The sequence below is a fragment of the Synchiropus splendidus genome, chromosome 15 (assembly GCF_027744825.2).
Source record: "Synchiropus splendidus isolate RoL2022-P1 chromosome 15, RoL_Sspl_1.0, whole genome shotgun sequence".
Taxonomy (NCBI): domain Eukaryota; kingdom Metazoa; phylum Chordata; class Actinopteri; order Syngnathiformes; family Callionymidae; genus Synchiropus; species Synchiropus splendidus.
In genome coordinates this window covers 8,017,977-8,035,545 of record NC_071348.1, presented here as the reverse complement: position 1 = coordinate 8,035,545, position 17,569 = coordinate 8,017,977, and the positions used below count along the sequence as shown (strand labels likewise).

Sequence of the window (17,569 nt, the reverse complement as noted above, 5' to 3'; positions counted from 1 at the left end):
CGCCCTAAACATAACCCTTAACCCGAGCCACCCTCAAGTTCCAGCGTGCTAAGAGGGTCATGGGTGTTGTTCCGCTGAGGTTGGTGGCGTTGATCTGGCAAACATGGTCGCAACACACGGATGAGTAGGTAGACGTTCATTTAAGGCAGCGATCGACTGTTTGACATAAGGGAAAACAAAGACTGGTGCATCCAGCGCTGGCCATTTATTGTCCGGAGCAATACATCCTGTTTGTTGATGAACTTTGTGTGCATTTGACACTGCTTTTGTGGCGTATATGTCTAGTTATACTGTGGCGGCTTCCTATTGACAGGTAGGTTTCACGCTGCAACAGCACCTCTCATGAGTCAGAGTCGGAGGTGCACGACTTGGACGACAAGTGACCTGTAAACGTTTTGTTATGAGACGACCACGGGGGAATAAATGGGAATAAAACCACCCTGTTCGACGCTTCATGTTTGCAACCTCAACAGACAGACGGCACGACACAGACTGGCTGCGAGCGCATCTCCCCGCTAGAGCCTCTTTGTCTCTGTTCGCCACACCACAGCAGTCGTGCAAGCCCTCTCCAGCCCAGCGTTGGAACAGGAAAACACGGATTTCACCAGCGGATTTCACCACCCTGCAGATGTAAACACCGCAAACTTCTATTCCGTCATAGATATCTGCATCATGAGCATGTGGTTGGGATGACATGGATCGCTCCTGTGAGCACAGCACACTTCTAGCACCTTTTTAATCTCAAGTCAGGACCTTTTTCAGCTGGTTATTATTGCTTTGTTTTCCGTTCACTGCACTGTGCTACTGACAGCAATGATCTGCGTTCTTTACACTACGATCGAGTCACCTTAAGATAAAAAGACATCATTCTATTATGAAAAGTAAACGTGCCCACCCACTGAATGAACCACCTACAAAGCGTTCTAAAATGGCAGCAACACTTTGTTTAACACATTTAAGGCAATATCTACCGGAACCACCTTTCTTGTAATGACCCGTCAAGAATCTATTTGCAGCTAGAGACAAAACATTTTAGGCAAATTGATGGCAAAATAAGTGACAATGGCATTGTAAATACAATCGTTTATCAGTGCGGAAACACACAGCTAAATCATTCCCTCTAGTGAGCACTAAAGCAAAGTATATTGCTACTTGAAAGTGTCAAATAACCCACTCGGTAAGCATCGAGTCGCCACAAAGTCCAGCATGTCTCAGTGCAAATCTCCTCGGCGTTTGGGTTGAAGTGAGTTTACCCTGTTGTCAAATCCAAACGGAGGGAAGTAAAGAACTACACCTCGCATGCCACTGTGGCCGACACCATAAATGATCAGGAAAAAATAAAATAAAACACAACAGTGACTTGAAATCACTCTCATAGTGTGCAATTCATTCAGTCCAACAGCACGAAAACTCTTTTGTAACGCGCCATTTGATATGTGTAAGCGCTTCTGGAAGTTTGAGGGAAAACCGAAGCAAGGAAAGGCTCCACTTTCAGGTAGTTTCTTGTTGTTTTTGTTGTTTTTTTTTTTTTTGCCCTTTTCCTCTTGATTAGCAGCCGGTCCAGGAGGTGGCGCTTAATCCTTCACTGAGGATCAGAAGAGTAATCTTGCCAAGACACGACAGACATCCTCATCAGACGCTGTGGCAGGAAAGTTTTGATCATGCTCTTCGTCTAGTCGGCCCCTGGGCAGTCCATCAGGAGTCCGTCAGACCTGAACGCCCGTACCGTGAAGCTGCAGCATCTGGGCTCTCATAGTTTGTACGCTGCTCATGATCTTTTTCTGATGGCCCACCAGTGTAATTCCCAGTCTCATCACATCCCTGGAAAACACATTAAAACAGGGATTAGTCAGCAGGCAGGAAAGAGATTTGAAGAGTTAAAAAAAAATTCATTGTTGGCTGTGATGTCGCCATAGTCACCTGATTTAAGAAAATAAACATCCTCTTCAGTTATGGAATGTGAACACATGGAACAGACATCTGGGACCAGATAGAAACTCAAGTCTCACGGGTGAGTTTTTTTTTTTTTTTGTGTATTTCTCATCGCATTTTTATGCTAAAAATAAATCAGCTTCCCCTTCTTTTTAAGGATTTGAAGGGTGTCAAGCCACCATTCTTAACACAGCCCAGGCCTTGGGCCGATAAAATCGTCCAATCCAAAGGTGTCTATGGAAATTCTGCCTGAGCTAACCTAGTTTTTGGAAGCTGTATTTGAACAATGCAACTAAGACTAAAGATCTACATGAGCTGCTGTAACTACATTCATCGGAAGTGATCTAGTTCTTAGCACAGTTAATAAGTTTACATACTTATGTAGCAACTACATGTATTTAGAACTATTATAGGCTACGTACAGTACAACAACATCATGGCCAAACCAAACATGGCCTCCAGTTTTACAAGATATTCATTTCAAAGGTTACAAAACTATAATTTTGCCTCTGGATTATGGAAAGTGTGCCAGGTACACGGGCCTCGCATCAAAGGTGAAATGCCTTACTTTTAGATTTCTTGCGGGAGGTGCATCAAACTGGGACAGTTAGCTGTCTGCAATGACATTTTGAGGTATGTTCAAACCAAAGCTACCTCAGTCTGGTGTAAATGTACATAAGTCTTGAAGTACATTCACATCAAACCAATAAATTTTTGACCTCAACTTTTGATTTTTATTTTAAAAAGTGGACATCCCACTGAAGTCAGTCTTCCGCATCAAATGGTGACGCAAGTGGCATTCCGTCTATTGCGACTTGCGCCCAAATGGCCGGCTTACTTTCCAGCGACTTTTCCCCAAAAGTTGGGGGGGTGCTACCATAAATTTGCAGTACGAAGCAGATTTGAGTTGTAGCCCTTTAACTACCGTGGACGTATCTTGAAAGCAAAAAACGATTTGGACTTCACATGTAAATTTGAGGCTTTTGGTGCACAGCGGACTTTACTGACTTTATCTGAAGTATCAAAACATGTCGCAAATACAATAGCTATGCTAATAACATTGATCAAACCACATGGTGGAGAAGTAGACCTGAAGGCACGTGTCGATGACTAGCTGTGCGTCGCTATAACAGCCTTGTGGGCGCGCGACAGAACGCAACAGATTGTGGATGAGTAGAGGCATGTGGTCGCAGTGATAACATCACAGGTGCCACTGTTCCCTGCTGATGCTGCTCTCCTTCGGGGGATTGTGCTCACTCACTCGATTGACATCCTGGCCACAGAGTCCAGGGAACTGTAGCCAGCTGCTATGAAGTTGTCCCGGTACCGCTCCATCTTGATGGCCTCCAGCCACTCGCCCACCGAGTGGAAGGCATTGAAGTCGGGTGTGCTCTGGTCTAACAGTGGACTAAGTGGTCTGCGGGAGGAACGCAGAGAGATGTTTGAGGAGGCAACAGACAAATCACCTGTCAGGCCGGCACATGAACTTATCTTTTTAGATAAAGACATAAGAGTGGAATTGCTATGGGAGTTATACAAAGACATGCAAAACAACTGAGGGAGAAAAAGCAGAGCTCCTCACCTTGTACACGTTCCGACTGGTGTCTTCAGAGTGTTTGGATTGCGGATCATCTTGTCGAGGATGCCGACTATCTGATCGAATTTGGGACGCTCGGCTCGGTCTTTTTGCCAGCAGTCAAGCATCAGCTGATGCAGACCAGGAGGACAGTCCATGGGGGCCGGGAGACGGTAGCCTTCCTCTATCGCCTTGATGACCTGAGGAGTAAGAAAAAAATTAGGGTGGGATTCGATAGAACGCTGGTGGCCATATTCAACTTTTTATATCACCTTATTTAAACTAAAGCTCTTTTAATGTCTTGAAAATATTTGTATAAGGATTTCAAGTCCATTCAGAGTAGTGGAAACCCTGGTCATTGTGTAGTGAAAAACCTCCCTGAACCAAAGCAAACAGATGCTTTTGTTTGCTTTGGTTCAGGGATTCCTCCATGTTTGTTGTTGTTGTTCTCATCCTAGCTGCCACGTGTCTTGTGCATCAGTGTGATCAGAGGACCAGGAACTCCTGCACTTACAAAGGTCCCCTGTTGTCTGGAGAGCAAACTGTTCAATTAAATGAAATATTTAATTTTTTAACTTGTTAAAGTCCCACCATTAAGAAAAATAAAAACAAGAGATGGACATGAGCAGTGGCCGTGTGATGGACAGTTGAGGCTTCTTGACACGGCACTTTCAGGTGGCACTCTCTGCTCTAAAATCTTTTTTGGTGAAAAACAATGAGCCCTCACTTCATTTTCAAAAGAAGAGCGCCACCTACAAAGCTCTGAAAATGAAGCCACTGTTACATAAAGCCCATCACTACCTGTATGGCAACCTTAACTGCGAGATCATGGGAACAAATCAGAGGGGGGTAGTAAGGATTTGGTTATGTAGAGTAGTTCATCTTTTCTCGGGCCACACAGAATAAACTTGTGGGCAGGATCTGGCCCATGTGCCGCCGCTTTGATACCTGAACTAAGGAATTTATTTAACAGTAGTGAAAGGCATTTGCTCAAGTTTGTGTAGAGCATGTCAGCATAACTTTATTTAAGCAGCAGTTTTTTCCCCCGCTGCCTTCAGGACTGACATTACTCAGCAACGGATTTGTTACAAAGATTTAGAAAATAGCAATCATTTATGCACAAGTGGATCTGGCTGCTGGTTGCTTTCCTGCACGCACCAGTGGAGCTGTGGGCACTTTCCCAGCCTTGTTCACGTGTCTTGTTCACATGTCTCAACAAAATGACTACTTCAACATGGGACTTTTCCCGCTCGCTGCACACTTCATTAAATCCCAATGCTTGTGAGAACAGTTCCGAGAATTGGGTGTTTGGATTTGTGCGGCAGTGTCGTCATGTGACTCCGGGTGAGCGCGTGCGTCTCTTCTCACTCATCAGCTCGCAGCGCCAGGACACTCAGACAAGAATGAGTCACAGAGGGAGAAGGTGTCAAAACACTGAGAATGTTGGGGAAATGCAAATAATGTTCCTCCTGCATTCCTGCGGGGAGTTGTCTGACATCTTGACAAAGCCAAAGAAGACTCTGACATTGATTTGTGTCAAGGCGAAGCGCATCAGAACGGCACAAACGCCGCCTGAATGCCCGGCTATCTTGCTTAGCATTTCTGAGATCCTCCTTTTCAATCAGCAGGGCTTTGCTCTGGAATCTTAATCACGCTCGCGCACCTTGCATGTCGGAGTTCCGCTGTTAGTCTAAAGCGCTTGGCACAGTTGATCTTGGCAGGGAGACAGCTCTTAGAACTACAGGTGAGGTTTTCATCACGCTTCTTTATAAACAGTGGTGTGTGGGATAGAGGCTGGTCAGTGAGTTGAGAATACAGTGAAAGACTCAAAGTTTGGAAACACCAGACGAGACAATGTTGACTTGAACTACACAGGTTTAGACGAATTGAAAATGTATTTTTTTTAAAAACTGCGTCACGGATTGCCTTGTTTGTAAGTACCATTTTGTGGGCTACCTTCAAAAGAACACAAATTTTACCACGGCCGAAAAAAGGCCTCTAGACATGTACAACCACACAAAGTGTTCTACTTCACTTGACTGAAACGTTCACTGTTCTGTGCTTCATGGTTGGCGTACCAGTTCTAGCAACCGACCACGGAACAAACGGTCATATTTCGGGATGAAAACTTGTTTCACTTGTTTCAAATGAACGTTACCTCCCACAACCCTTTCAGCTAGAGCTACAAGTCATGGGAGTCCTGAATGGAAAAGTGACAGATGAACCACGGGTAAATGTGCCATCAAAGAAGCAACAAAATTGTAAGTATACAGCGTCCGAGTTTTCTAACCATCTCAATGTGTACCTAGGGGGAGGGACTGTTGGAGGCCACACCCACTATAAAACTTGAGAAGCCTGAAGACATGAGGCATATTGGAGGCTTGGACATGTGGAGAAGAGAGACAGAGTAGAACCAAGAAAGTGGTCCTACTCTGTCCATGGATAGGGTAAATAAGGAGCACGACTGGGGCGTCTGCTAAGTTGCTAGCAACAGTAACTCACATCTTGATTGGACATGTCCCAATATGGCCGCTCCCCGTACGACATGACCTCCCACATGACGATGCCGTAGCTCCACACGTCGCTGGCTGAGGTGAATTTACGGTATTGGATGGCTTCCGGTGCGGTCCATCGCACCGGTATCTTCCCACCCTGTTCAGTAAAACGCAGGTCAGTGACTGGAGTAAAGACCATAAGATCCAGCATCTTCCCCTAAAACACCAATTGAAGAAAGTGTCACCATTAAATATCGGAATAAAACACACAAAATGATTCGTGTCACTTTCTTAAGAGGCAGACTTGCTGGACAGATTTGGGAGAGAATGAGCTTGGACTTTTAGCAAAGACTAGTGTTTGAAAACAAGGTAAAACCCAGTGTATCAGCAGAAATTCACAGACACAAATCAGACATCCTCCTGATCTCCTGACTGTTTAAGCGTATTTGGCTTGAGGTGGAGGAGCTGCCACGTACAGTCTTGTCTTGTCTTTTGCTGAGCCGTTTCCATCATATAACAGTTTGAGAATGGAAACTATCTTCATCATTCAAAACAACTGCTGGAGTCATGAAAAGCAGTTGTTACTACTGAGCGATAGCATTTCACGACAAAAAATAAATATTTCTACATCACACAAAAGACAAAAATTGTCCACAAGGGGGTGGTAATCCACAAAATCGTTTGAAATTGTGGTACAATGACAGTAAAGGCGATTCTGATTCTGATTCTGAGATAGAAAAAAGGAAATGTTTTCTTCAAATCACAGGTCAAATATAGAATTGCCCCAATTCAGATGAATCCAGTGGTGATGCTGTAGCTTAATAGTTGCTTGTGAAATAAGCCACGCCCACAAAAAGTTTCCATCTCTACTTATTGAGCCACCTTCATATCTTGACAATCAATCTTGATTTAAAACGGCACGATTGACGCTGAATAAAAACATGAAGTCAAGTGTGCCTGATGAGAAAGTGACACAAAACTCGAATTTTGCCCAAAATCCAGGTGAAGTCATGAACTCACGCTGGTGGTGTAGACTGCCGCCGGGTCGTCATCGATCACCCGTGACAGACCGAAGTCGGACACTTTACATACGAGGTTGCTGTTCACCAGAATGTTCCTCGCTGCCAGATCTCGATGAACGTAACCCATATCCGACAGATATCTCATCCCGGCGGCGATGCCCCGCAGCATCCCGACCAGCTGGATGACTGTGAACTGGCCGTCGTGTTTCTACAAAGAGACAAAACGCTGGTCAGCAATCTTCCGCTGACCATGAGGGAAATGTAGGTCAAAGAACTGCAGCGGCTCCGCCAGTTAAGATTTATGGTAGCGCTCTCACGGAGGCTCTTGGGGATGTGCTCTAAAAAATGCAAAGTTATACCAAAAAAACTAAATATGCAGTTTTTCCTTTACCTCCGAAAGGTGGTACTCACCCTAAGGAAGGAATCCAGGGAACCGTTCTCCATGTACTCGATAACAATCATCACTGGCTTTCCTTCAGGATACAAGCAAGAGAGTTCCATTGCTTAGAAATAAGAGTTTCTTTGACGAAAGATTGACTTAGCCGAGGGCTAACTCGAAGTTAGGGCGAAGGCTAAGTGCTACTGAAGCAGCTAGATTTGAGATGGGTTACCTCTGGTCACAACGCCCTCCAAATGCACCACATTGGGGTGATCGAACTGCCCCATGATGCTAGCCTCGCACAGGAAGTCCCGCCTCTGCTTCTCCGTATAGCCCACTTTCAACGTCTTGATAGCCACGGACACCTCCCTCTTCCCGGGCAGCTTGAGGCGACCGCTGCACACCTCCCCGAACTCTCCTGCGTGACGTGGAAAAACAGCGCTCATGAGTGAAGTTAAGGGGACGAAAAACAAGCACTTTAAAGTGACAAATTTATTACACTATTTTGAGACAAAGCAGCTGTGCAGAGGCGGAATATAAATTTGAGTGCGACATCTTGTTATTCCCACGGGAGGGAAAGCAGGACCTATAATAAGACGCGCTGCAGATGCATGGATATTGTCATTGACCGCCTCTGGAAAACCCATGTGGCAGCAATTTCTCAGCGGCAGAATCTCCGCGTCTGCCACGTCCGCACGCAGGCCAGACATTAATTGCAATGAACTTCTACCCCGTCGTCGCAATTGCACCATCAATATACAGCACGAAAAAGCTGTGTCCCTTTCCAAGGTGTAAATATGTGGCTGTCAGGGTGATGTATGAGGACACACGGCGGCGAAACAAGACGAGAGGAGGGAGACACAAACTCACCGGCTCCGATAACACGCTCGATTTTAATGCAGGAGGCATCCAGCTCTTTGGCAAACTGATGGACGGCTCTGTTGGGGTCCTCGTAGGTTTCAGGATCGATGTAGGTTTTGGTGCCAGGAAATTTAACTGTTGATGAGAGGATTTGCTTTTATCATTGAATGTGGAAGAGAAAATAAGAAGCAGTGTAGACCATATACATCCGGGGGGCCACATTACTATCCTAATATATTTCACTCAACATTATATTTAAATATTCTCAAAGTAAATCCGAAATATTGGAATATTTTTGTGACTTGAAATTTGTAAATATAATATTAACACACTTTTCCCGCTTAATATTGCTATATTTGGCGGACAAAATACTGTTTGATTGAAAAATCAAAATTCAATGAGTGAAAATTAATTCACGATAAAAAGTCGCTGACCTCATGAGGGCCACACTTCCTCCACTTGATCTGACAACTCAGATCAAGGTGTGTGCCACTAGCGTTTTTTTCATCACTCGCATCTTTTGAGTTTTACACACGGAAAATATCTGTAATTTAAATTTGGGAATAATCTTCATTTTAAACAACTACAGAGAAAATACGGTTTTGAAAGGGCAAGACATATTAAATATTGATAAACTAATACCTGCTTATTAACTGTGCATAAGCACTAACTATGGTGTTGTTTAGAGTGAACTTTCAGGGCTGAACAAGATGCAAATTGGTACTTTACTTATATTTATCAATACATTTACGGAACTATACGTTTGCTAATCTTATGTATAACCAAAAAAGTGTTGGTCCTCTATGCACCCAATTTACAATGCGATGTCATAAATAAAACATCCTCCGTGATGAAGAGAGTAGCTAGAAAACTTCCAAGATAGAAGCACAAAAACTTGTTTTACTGAGTAACATATGCAGCAAAGAGCTCACTCATCACTACAGCATGACAACCGTGATGTTTCGACTTGCAGCTTCGGCTACTGTTACAATAAATATTTTTGATTCTAGTCGCAGTCTAATCCTAACGTCTCAGTTAAAACAGACTATTTTATTCTTCTCCTGTAGACTCCTGTGTATTTCCCTATTTTTGCACAGTCAGCCAAAAGTTGGTTTTAAGACCAGGGTGAATAAAAATGTCTCAATAAAGCTGCACCACAGACTCTGTTGGCTTCTCAACAGGATGAGCTGGACGTCTTCATTTCAGTTCCCTAAACCGTGAGAGGTGGTTGGTCAGGGCAGCCCTGCGCGAGTGTCTGGAACACCAGCACAACAACAGCATTGTGCTCCGGCGCGTCACCACTCGCGCCGATAATTGCTTCGTCCGTCCCAGACATCGGCGCAGCCGATAGGAGACAGCCTTATCAGCGGGACACAAACAAATTGACCGTGTAGAACCGGACAAAGCCTCTTGTCATCTGAGATGGTTAAATGCTTCATCATCTTATAGAGATGTTCTGAGGATCACTTTGTGTTACAGTTTCACTTCTCCTCCAGTCATGTTCAATAGTTTGTGGCTTCAGATAAGATGAGGCTCAACACTGTCAGGAGGAAAATGTCTGTGCGTGCACTCACACTGGAAGTAGAGCTCCTCGTCTCCCTCCTGATCTGCTTTGCTGTACCCGCAGTGTCTGCACAGTGGGGGGTGGGGGGGAAGAAAGCGGAGTAATCAAGCCATTGTGTGAAAGGAAACACACACGTGAAGCTCAGGAATTAAAATGCAGTGCATGACAAATCTTTGCGGAAACCCAGCTGAGTAGAACACACTTCAGTCTGGGAACAGCTCTGAAGTGTTGAAATAAAAACATGCAGCGGGGATACGGGAACGTAAGGCTCCCTGGATAAACCTCATTTTTTTCAAGTCAAAACAAAAAAATTATATTTTTGCACTGCGATCCAGGTCCAATTTGACAAAAAAAAAATGTTGAAAGAAAATCTAAAAACAGAAGGAAATGAAACTCAAATATTTTGTAATACATTTGGATGATTACTGGATAAAAAGAACAAAAACAAAACAACTGAAGAGTCTAAACAGAGCTTAATCTTATGAGGTGCCTGTGTGGTTAGTAGTGACGGGCTGTTGAGGCTTCATCAAACAGTTCACTCATTCTGAGAGCCCACTAGATGGCGCTATCTGCTTGAAATTCTTTGGATTTGAACAACCATTTCAATGCAATCTCACACAATTTTAAACTAAAAGCTCTGAAAACGAGGACACTGTTTCATGAAGCCTCATAAGCCCATCACTAGTGGTTAGTGTCTTCTTCACCACCAACTCCAAACCAACACCTGAGACACAGCAGTTTTTTTCCAATAACATACTTCAGAATTCAATATTGATTCACGAAAGTTAAAGCTAGTGATGAGGCTTCATGAAACGGTGCCCTCATTTTCAGCAGGTGGCGCTCTTGGTCACGAGGTTTCATTGAAATTCCACTACTTGCTCAAAGCGAAAGATAAGGAGCAGAGAGCGCCACCTTTTGGCAGGTAAAAATGAGGTCACTGTTTCATGAAGCCTCACTTGAGATGGGCTTATGAAACGTCATGTTGAACTTCATGTTGAAAAAATCCAAAGGGTTCAGATCAGACAGCGCCACCTTGTGGGCTTTGAAATTTAGGAAACTGTCACATCGTTCATGAGGTCACATTGTCAATGCTAGTGGTAAAGAATCTCAGCTAAATGGATGCTTTTTCTTTTATTTAAATAAAGTGGAAGCATGTGCTAATGCAACCCGGCCTGTTTGTCTGCTCGGGACATCACAATGTCTTGTAATATGAAAGATGATATAGTCAAATATTTCGTGTTAATTCAAATATTTTATATTGCGGAATCTAATCTTGAAGTGAGACAAAAACATCAAACATTCAAATCCCTTTCACAAGACCAGCCAAATTGAACATTTGAAGGCTGAGTCAAACCAGCAGGGACGAGTGCAGTGTGAGGGCAGCAGGCTGTGAACTCGAGCTGTTTCATGCTGATGGGGTGATGCAGCTGTATTTACATGTTCAGCTATGACTAAGAATGGTTTGCTATACTTCATATAAATGTGTTACAAACAGAGCACAACCTCTGCTCTTGCAGTGCTTTTGAGCACATTGTTTAACTAAAACTAGAATTTCCTCACTAATGCTGTGCATGTAAACACGGCCACAGAAAGCATGAGTTGAAGTAATGGGTGGGGAGACAAGCCCAGATATCACACATGTGTCTCACACACTCAACAGCCAGACAAACGCACCACTTCAGCCTGCTCAACTCATTTCACAAAAATGTTGGAGAAGCCAAGAGGATAACACCACCACTCATTAGCAGCATGCCATGAAGTGATGGGTGCACGTGTGCGCGAGTGTGACAGCTCCACAGACGTGGAGGTCTGTGAGTGACAGAAAAGCTAATTGACAGGCAGAGACTCACAGGAGCGGCGAGTCAATGGGGCCCGAGAGAGCGTACCTTCTCCCGATGATGAAGCCAAACACCATGAAGACCAGTATGATGGTCCCGGCGACGGCCACCACCGCGATGATGATGACGGGATTCTGCTCGCTGGACACGATCGCAGCTGGCGGCGACAGAACAGAAGGAGAGAAGCTTGTCGTAACTACGTCCACTGATCGGCTCTTCACGCTCCAGTTCAAAACGGAAGCTTCTATTTTGGAGCCAAGAAAGCTCTTCATCTCAAAGTCAAGACACATTCAAGTTGCTCCCATCTCAACCAACGTTCTGATGTTTGTTGGTATCAAGAGGTGTCCAACTGAAGAGGAACTTTCTGCTACCTGTGGCCTCCTCCTTGGTGATGATCTCCACCCTCGGGCCGAAGGTGCCATACCCAGCCTCAGTGAAGGCTCGGATCTGAAAGACGTAGGCTGTGCTGGGTTTCAGATTGTTGACGGTCGCTGAGGTGGATTTAGACCTCACGGTGGAGTAGGTCCGGTCCTTCTGACCCTGAACAAGAGAAATCATTATCAATGGCGGAGCCGCCACTGATGGGCTCATGAGGCTTCATGAAACAGTGTCTTCTATTTTCAGGGCGATAGGACGCTGTTTCATGAAACCTCAAATGTCCATAACAGTATTGCTTGTAATTGCCATTTTTTCATCCTATTTCTGTCATGAATGAGAAAGCGATAGTTCAACTTCTTTTTTTCTATTTGATGCAGTATTCTCCAGCTGCTGCAGCAAAACAATTCCACATCCATGAGAAACTTTTTATTATCAGCACCTGGAACAGCAGTGAGCAAAATGACATGTGAGACGGCTGATTCAATTCCAACCGAAACTCCATTTTTATCAAAAGAAAAGTGCATCGCCAGTATCTCTCTTGATCATTGACATTCTGGGCCATTTATGTGGTATTTGTGCAGTTCTTATCTGATGCTGGTGGTACTATTTAGATCTTTTCTTTCTGATCATTTCAGAAACACAGTGGAGTGCTTATTGTCTGTGTTTCTGCAGGACATTTGGAAGCCGTACATTGACTGCATTTCAGAACAACTAACTTGGACTCGTGAGACTAGGCTCTCGCAGATGTGGGACTCACCTTTTCATAGTATTTGATTTCATATTCAGTGATGACTCCATTTGGCTGGTGGGGCTCCTGCCAGGAGAGCTGGACACTGCGCTGCTGGACCTTCTCCTTGATGACCTCGCTGACCTGGGATGGCGCTGTGGGGACAGAAGCATTCACGTTTTTTTACACTCCACTTAAAATGTCACCCCACAGTGATACCAAATAACGGGCTCATGAGGCTTCATGAAACAGTGCCCTAATTTTCAGAGCTCAGCCGTTTAAAAATGATGTGAGGTTTCAATGAAATGGTTGTTCAAATTCAAAATGACTGAGCAACGTGCGCCATCTAGCTGTTTCATGAAGCCTCATCGGCACATAAGTGACATCAATGTTACATTCCATCAGCTAACTGCAATTTCTCTGTCTCATATGCTACACATTCCAAGGACTTCCAAGTATTTTTAAATTGAGAGCAACAGCTTTGGAGCACAAGGACAGTGTTTCATGAAACCTCATAAAAAAATACCCATATTGTAAACTGCTAAGAGGGAACTGTCAGTACCAACTGAAAACAGAGAACTAAACCAGAACGGCCATTTCCTGGTCAGTGAAATGGTTTCTATGGTGCCACTGCATCGCAACCCACCAGTGTTCCAGTTCACTGAGGTTGATCCAGGACCAGTACCAGGCAGATTGCCACACTTATTGACCACTGCTGGCCATCAGAGAAAACAAAACCTCTAAGACGAGCTAGTGCTTTCTTGTCAGCTCAGTTCTCCACATGGCCTCATCCCATGCTGGCCAGCCCTCTAAAGATGCGGCCAAGAATGAAAAATCGATGCTACGCTTTGGCACATGAAATCGCTGGCCACATCTCGCCAAGATGAAAAATGCAAACATCTGCATGGACGGCAAAGTGTCAGTGAAGTTTCATGCAATTTGATGACATCCAGAACATTGAGTTTCTTAAGTGAGAGCGGACAGTAATAACACATATTTATCATCCTTGAATCGCACTTTCAGAACTCATACATCAGAGGGTTTTTTTGTGCTCAAGGAAAGGGCGTTTGGACGACTACAAATAAGAACCAATAAAGTCTTAACACTCTTTTTTGGCTGCAGAGACACAGTCTATAAAAGGAACGTTAAAACTGAGTGCAGTTGGCTTTTCACACAAAGATAAATGACAGTTCCAGAGCATTAATGGCAAAATTTGCACAGAAAGGAAAATGCATTAACTCTCCCTGATGATAAGAGGTACTCAGTAAGCTTTTTAGATGGAGGAAAGTGTTTCCGCAGATACTTGTCGCAATTACCTCCAGCTCCGATTCATTTTAAGTGTCCGGACACCTGGATTAACTTAATGCGCCGACGTGTACATTCACTTAATGAGTTAAGCTGCTCCGACATGCCTTTGAAAATCCTCATAAACAGTTTTATTCTGAACACCTATTGAAGTTGACAGTCACGGCCATAATGGTCTCAAAGGACTTCTTCTTCTCTGGTATCAATGACCTAACTTCAACTCTCAGAGACGAGTGCAGTACAGTGCACCTACAGTACAAAAGGCAGGACCTTGGCCTCCAACTTTAAAGACATAAAGGTCACAAAGTGGCGCTGTGCCGCCATGCACGTGTGTTGAAGATGGTTTCTGATAGAGACTAGCTAACCAGGGACTGAGAGTTAGCTAGTCGGGGACTAGTCGGGTTGAGACAGGAGCATAGAGAGACCAAGTACAGGACACTTTGAGGACCAATGAACAATGCTTCTGTATTCAGTTTGGGCTCGGCCCCCTCATTGTCTTGGTCTCTGCATGCTCAGGTCTCGGCCTCAGGTTAGGTGGTCTTGACAACAACACCAGTTTCTGAGCCGGAGCATGAACTTCCACTGTTCCAGGTGGATTTCCAAAATCCTGAACCACAAAGCCACGATTAGTAACAGGCTGCTGGGGCTTCATGCAACAGTGTTTTCATTTTCAGAGCCCACTAGATGGCACTCTTTGCTTCATAATCTTTGGACTTCAACAACCATTTTCATGAAACCTTAAACTGAGAGCTACACCCACTGAGCTCTGAATATGAGGATACTGTTTCATGAAGCTTCATCGACCCATCAATAGCCACAACCTACTATTCTCAGAGTGGTTCTCTTCACTGGTTGAATATTTGAAGAGTCTAAGTGTAAACGGTGCTATTTTTTGAGGGGGCAGCACATTATGTCTGGGAGAGTACGACGTCATAAAGGTGAGACTTTCAACGGCAGCTGGGCTCTGGGTGGAAACAGTTGCATGGTGAATCATAACATAACAAAGTGGATTTCTTTTTTTTAAATAATGAAAATACCAGAAACCGTTGAGTCTAGCAGAGCGCTGACGTGTCTGCCCTATGCTCGCTGACCCATTAGGAGTGGACCTCAGGAGCCACAATGCAGCTTGACCCCAGATTGTTTATAGATGACCCGCTCCTAATGACTGTGGCTGGATTAAATCCTCATTAGTCATTCCTGACAGTGAGGGGCCAGACATATGACACACTGGAGCCTGGATACTTTCTGTTGTGACATTTCTGCTGATAGTCCAACCCAAACACGGGACAACATGCGTTCTCTGTGGAGCAACAAACACTTAGTGGAGCTTAACTGCCGTCCATCATCTGAAGTCGGGTCACGGGGACAGCAACCAGAGCAAAAAGGCCCAGAGTCTCCTCTCACCAGAAACCACATCCAGCTTTTCTAGGGGGATACCAAAACACTCTATGGCAAACTGAGTTACTTCCAACATACTCTGACCCAGGACTTCTACCCAGTGGTAACCCACAAAGGACAAGGGTGTCCACTTCTCAGATGGAGTGGAAATCACATGGCTCTACACCATCGTTTTGTTTTTCACATTAAAATCAATGGCTGATTTAAAGACATTGCGGCTCACTGTCTTCCAAGTATGGATCTGGTTCACTCCTCCAAAATTCATCTCTCACACTGCTCTGGGTCTCGTGAGGGTTTTTAGGAGGAGAGGCCCAAATGAATTGGTTAGATAAAGCTGCGTCATTGTTCAATCTGTCCGAAGTGATAAGTAAATGGAATATATTTACATTAGTGTTTTTGTTAGATAGATAGATTTACCCCCTTGAACACCCACTCCCTCAATCAAGGTCATGCCAAAATCCACTTCTATCTAGGGGCCAAATTACTCCAATGATGAAGGGCATCTCAGAGATTCAGAACCAACATACAAGCAGAATAAATGTTGTTTCTGTGCCTCATTACGTCCTCTTCATTCATTAAAACTGGATAATAGCTTCATACGAGACACTGTGATCTCCGGAAAGCCAAGAGCAATCACTCATCAGAACAAGCGAGAACAAGTGCGGTGTGGGAAAAACTGAGCGACGAAAGGGACCGTCTGTGGGCAGATCAGTTGCCAGAGAAGTAGTGTGGGAAAGTATCTTTTGATTATACGCTGTAGTCGTAAGATCATTTGTACAATTTAGTTTCTTTTCTGTGGTCAAAGAGTACCGTCTTCATAGTTGGAGCACTGGGAGCAGAGAATAAGATGTGCGACGGTGGTTACAGCCTAAAGGGAGCTTTGGATATTAACATGAACCAGGGAATATTTCAGTGGCAACGGGCCCCTAAGATAAGAACGCAGGGGGTTGTTGTCTGCTACACTGGCAGTTCCTAAGTTTTGGATATTTCTATGCAGCTTTTGTTTGAACCATAAGACGCCATCGCACAAATCTGAGATAATAGTGAGCCCACTAAAGGCAAGAGGTTGCCCAGAAGGAATCCCAGGTGAGATACCGGGTAGAAACCATCGTCGCAAGGTCTAGTGGTTGAGTGTATCAGCAAGAGACTTGCCTATCCTTTACCTTAGGATTCAACAAGAGCAGCGACTCCTGCAGGCACAGTTTAGTTGCCAGTGCACTCTTCTTCAGAGTGAGGTACTAAGGGTATGAAGTTGGAACAAAAGGTAATGGAGCGGTGGACTAGGGGCAGGGAGGATCATGGCCAACCCATCACACTCTCTATGCTAGAGGATGGGAGACTAAGACTTCAGCCAGAGATTTCTCATCCCTCGGATCGGCACTGAAAATGAAGGTACCAAGGCTTGAGGGCACCTCTCGGGAGGGGCTAAGAGAGACAAGAGAATAGGGCTGTATATATTTTGGAGTCGCCTGATTCCCACCACATATTAACAAACGGCACTGAATCATTCAGCATGACTGACCACTGACCCCGCATAAAAGGAACAGAAGCTGTTTTTAAAAACAAGCCGACAACCTCCTGTTTAACTCCAGATATGAGTGTGCAAACATAATGATGCGACTCCTCCACACACAGCAAACTTTTCCCACACTTCTTGTCTGACCTCCTTTAGCTGAAGACCATCAAAAAAAAGGCTGCGTGAGAGCTGGTGTCACAGTCAATCTACACCAATTTTCACAGCAGTTATTGCTCCAAAATCACGTCATTATCATGGCAGGCTTTAAGCGACATTCGTTTAGCAATGTAAGAAAAGGTGGAAATGACCCTGAACACGTCTCCTGTAAGACCAACTGATCCAGGAGCTGCTGTCGCCCGTGCTCTGCATCTGAATATCTTATGAATATATTAGGAAGCTTCTTTTAATATCCTGTCCGTTCACTCAGCTGGCTGATTTCCACTTTGAGCAGAAGTAGTTCATTTCATCAGCGTCTTTATCTGCCTCCGTGCTCGCCTCGTGGTCCAAGACTATGAACTGCTGTATTAATTACTGCCGTCATAGGCGTCACATCTGGAGTCTCATCCGTGCAGGGTGGA

At 44.5% G+C, this 17,569-nt stretch overlaps 1 protein-coding gene across 4 annotated transcripts in view; it reads right to left on the bottom strand.

Moving 5' to 3' along the window:
• Positions 1-1,509: 1,509 nt before the first annotated feature.
• epha7 (eph receptor A7) overlaps positions 1,510-17,569 on the bottom strand; it is a 63,809-nt gene continuing 47,749 nt past the window's right edge. Inside the window, exons 6-17 of one of the 4 annotated variants that reach the window (XM_053844217.1) lie at positions 12,803-12,927; positions 12,039-12,207; positions 11,680-11,824; positions 9,840-9,895; positions 8,275-8,400; positions 7,637-7,822; positions 7,437-7,498; positions 7,024-7,233; positions 6,011-6,220; positions 3,515-3,708; positions 3,194-3,349; positions 1,510-1,821 (exon numbers count right to left, since the gene is read on the bottom strand). In XM_053844217.1, coding sequence (XP_053700192.1) covers positions 1,707-1,821; positions 3,194-3,349; positions 3,515-3,708; positions 6,011-6,220; positions 7,024-7,233; positions 7,437-7,498; positions 7,637-7,822; positions 8,275-8,400; positions 9,840-9,895; positions 11,680-11,824; positions 12,039-12,207; positions 12,803-12,927 — 1,754 coding nt within the window. In that variant the 3' untranslated portion in view covers positions 1,510-1,706. The remainder of the gene's footprint in view (positions 1,822-3,193; positions 3,350-3,514; positions 3,709-6,010; positions 6,221-7,023; positions 7,234-7,436; positions 7,499-7,636; positions 7,823-8,274; positions 8,401-9,839; positions 9,896-11,679; positions 11,825-12,038; positions 12,208-12,802; positions 12,928-17,569) is intronic. The other 3 variants (XM_053844219.1, XM_053844218.1, XM_053844220.1) reach the window with 3 other exon arrangements.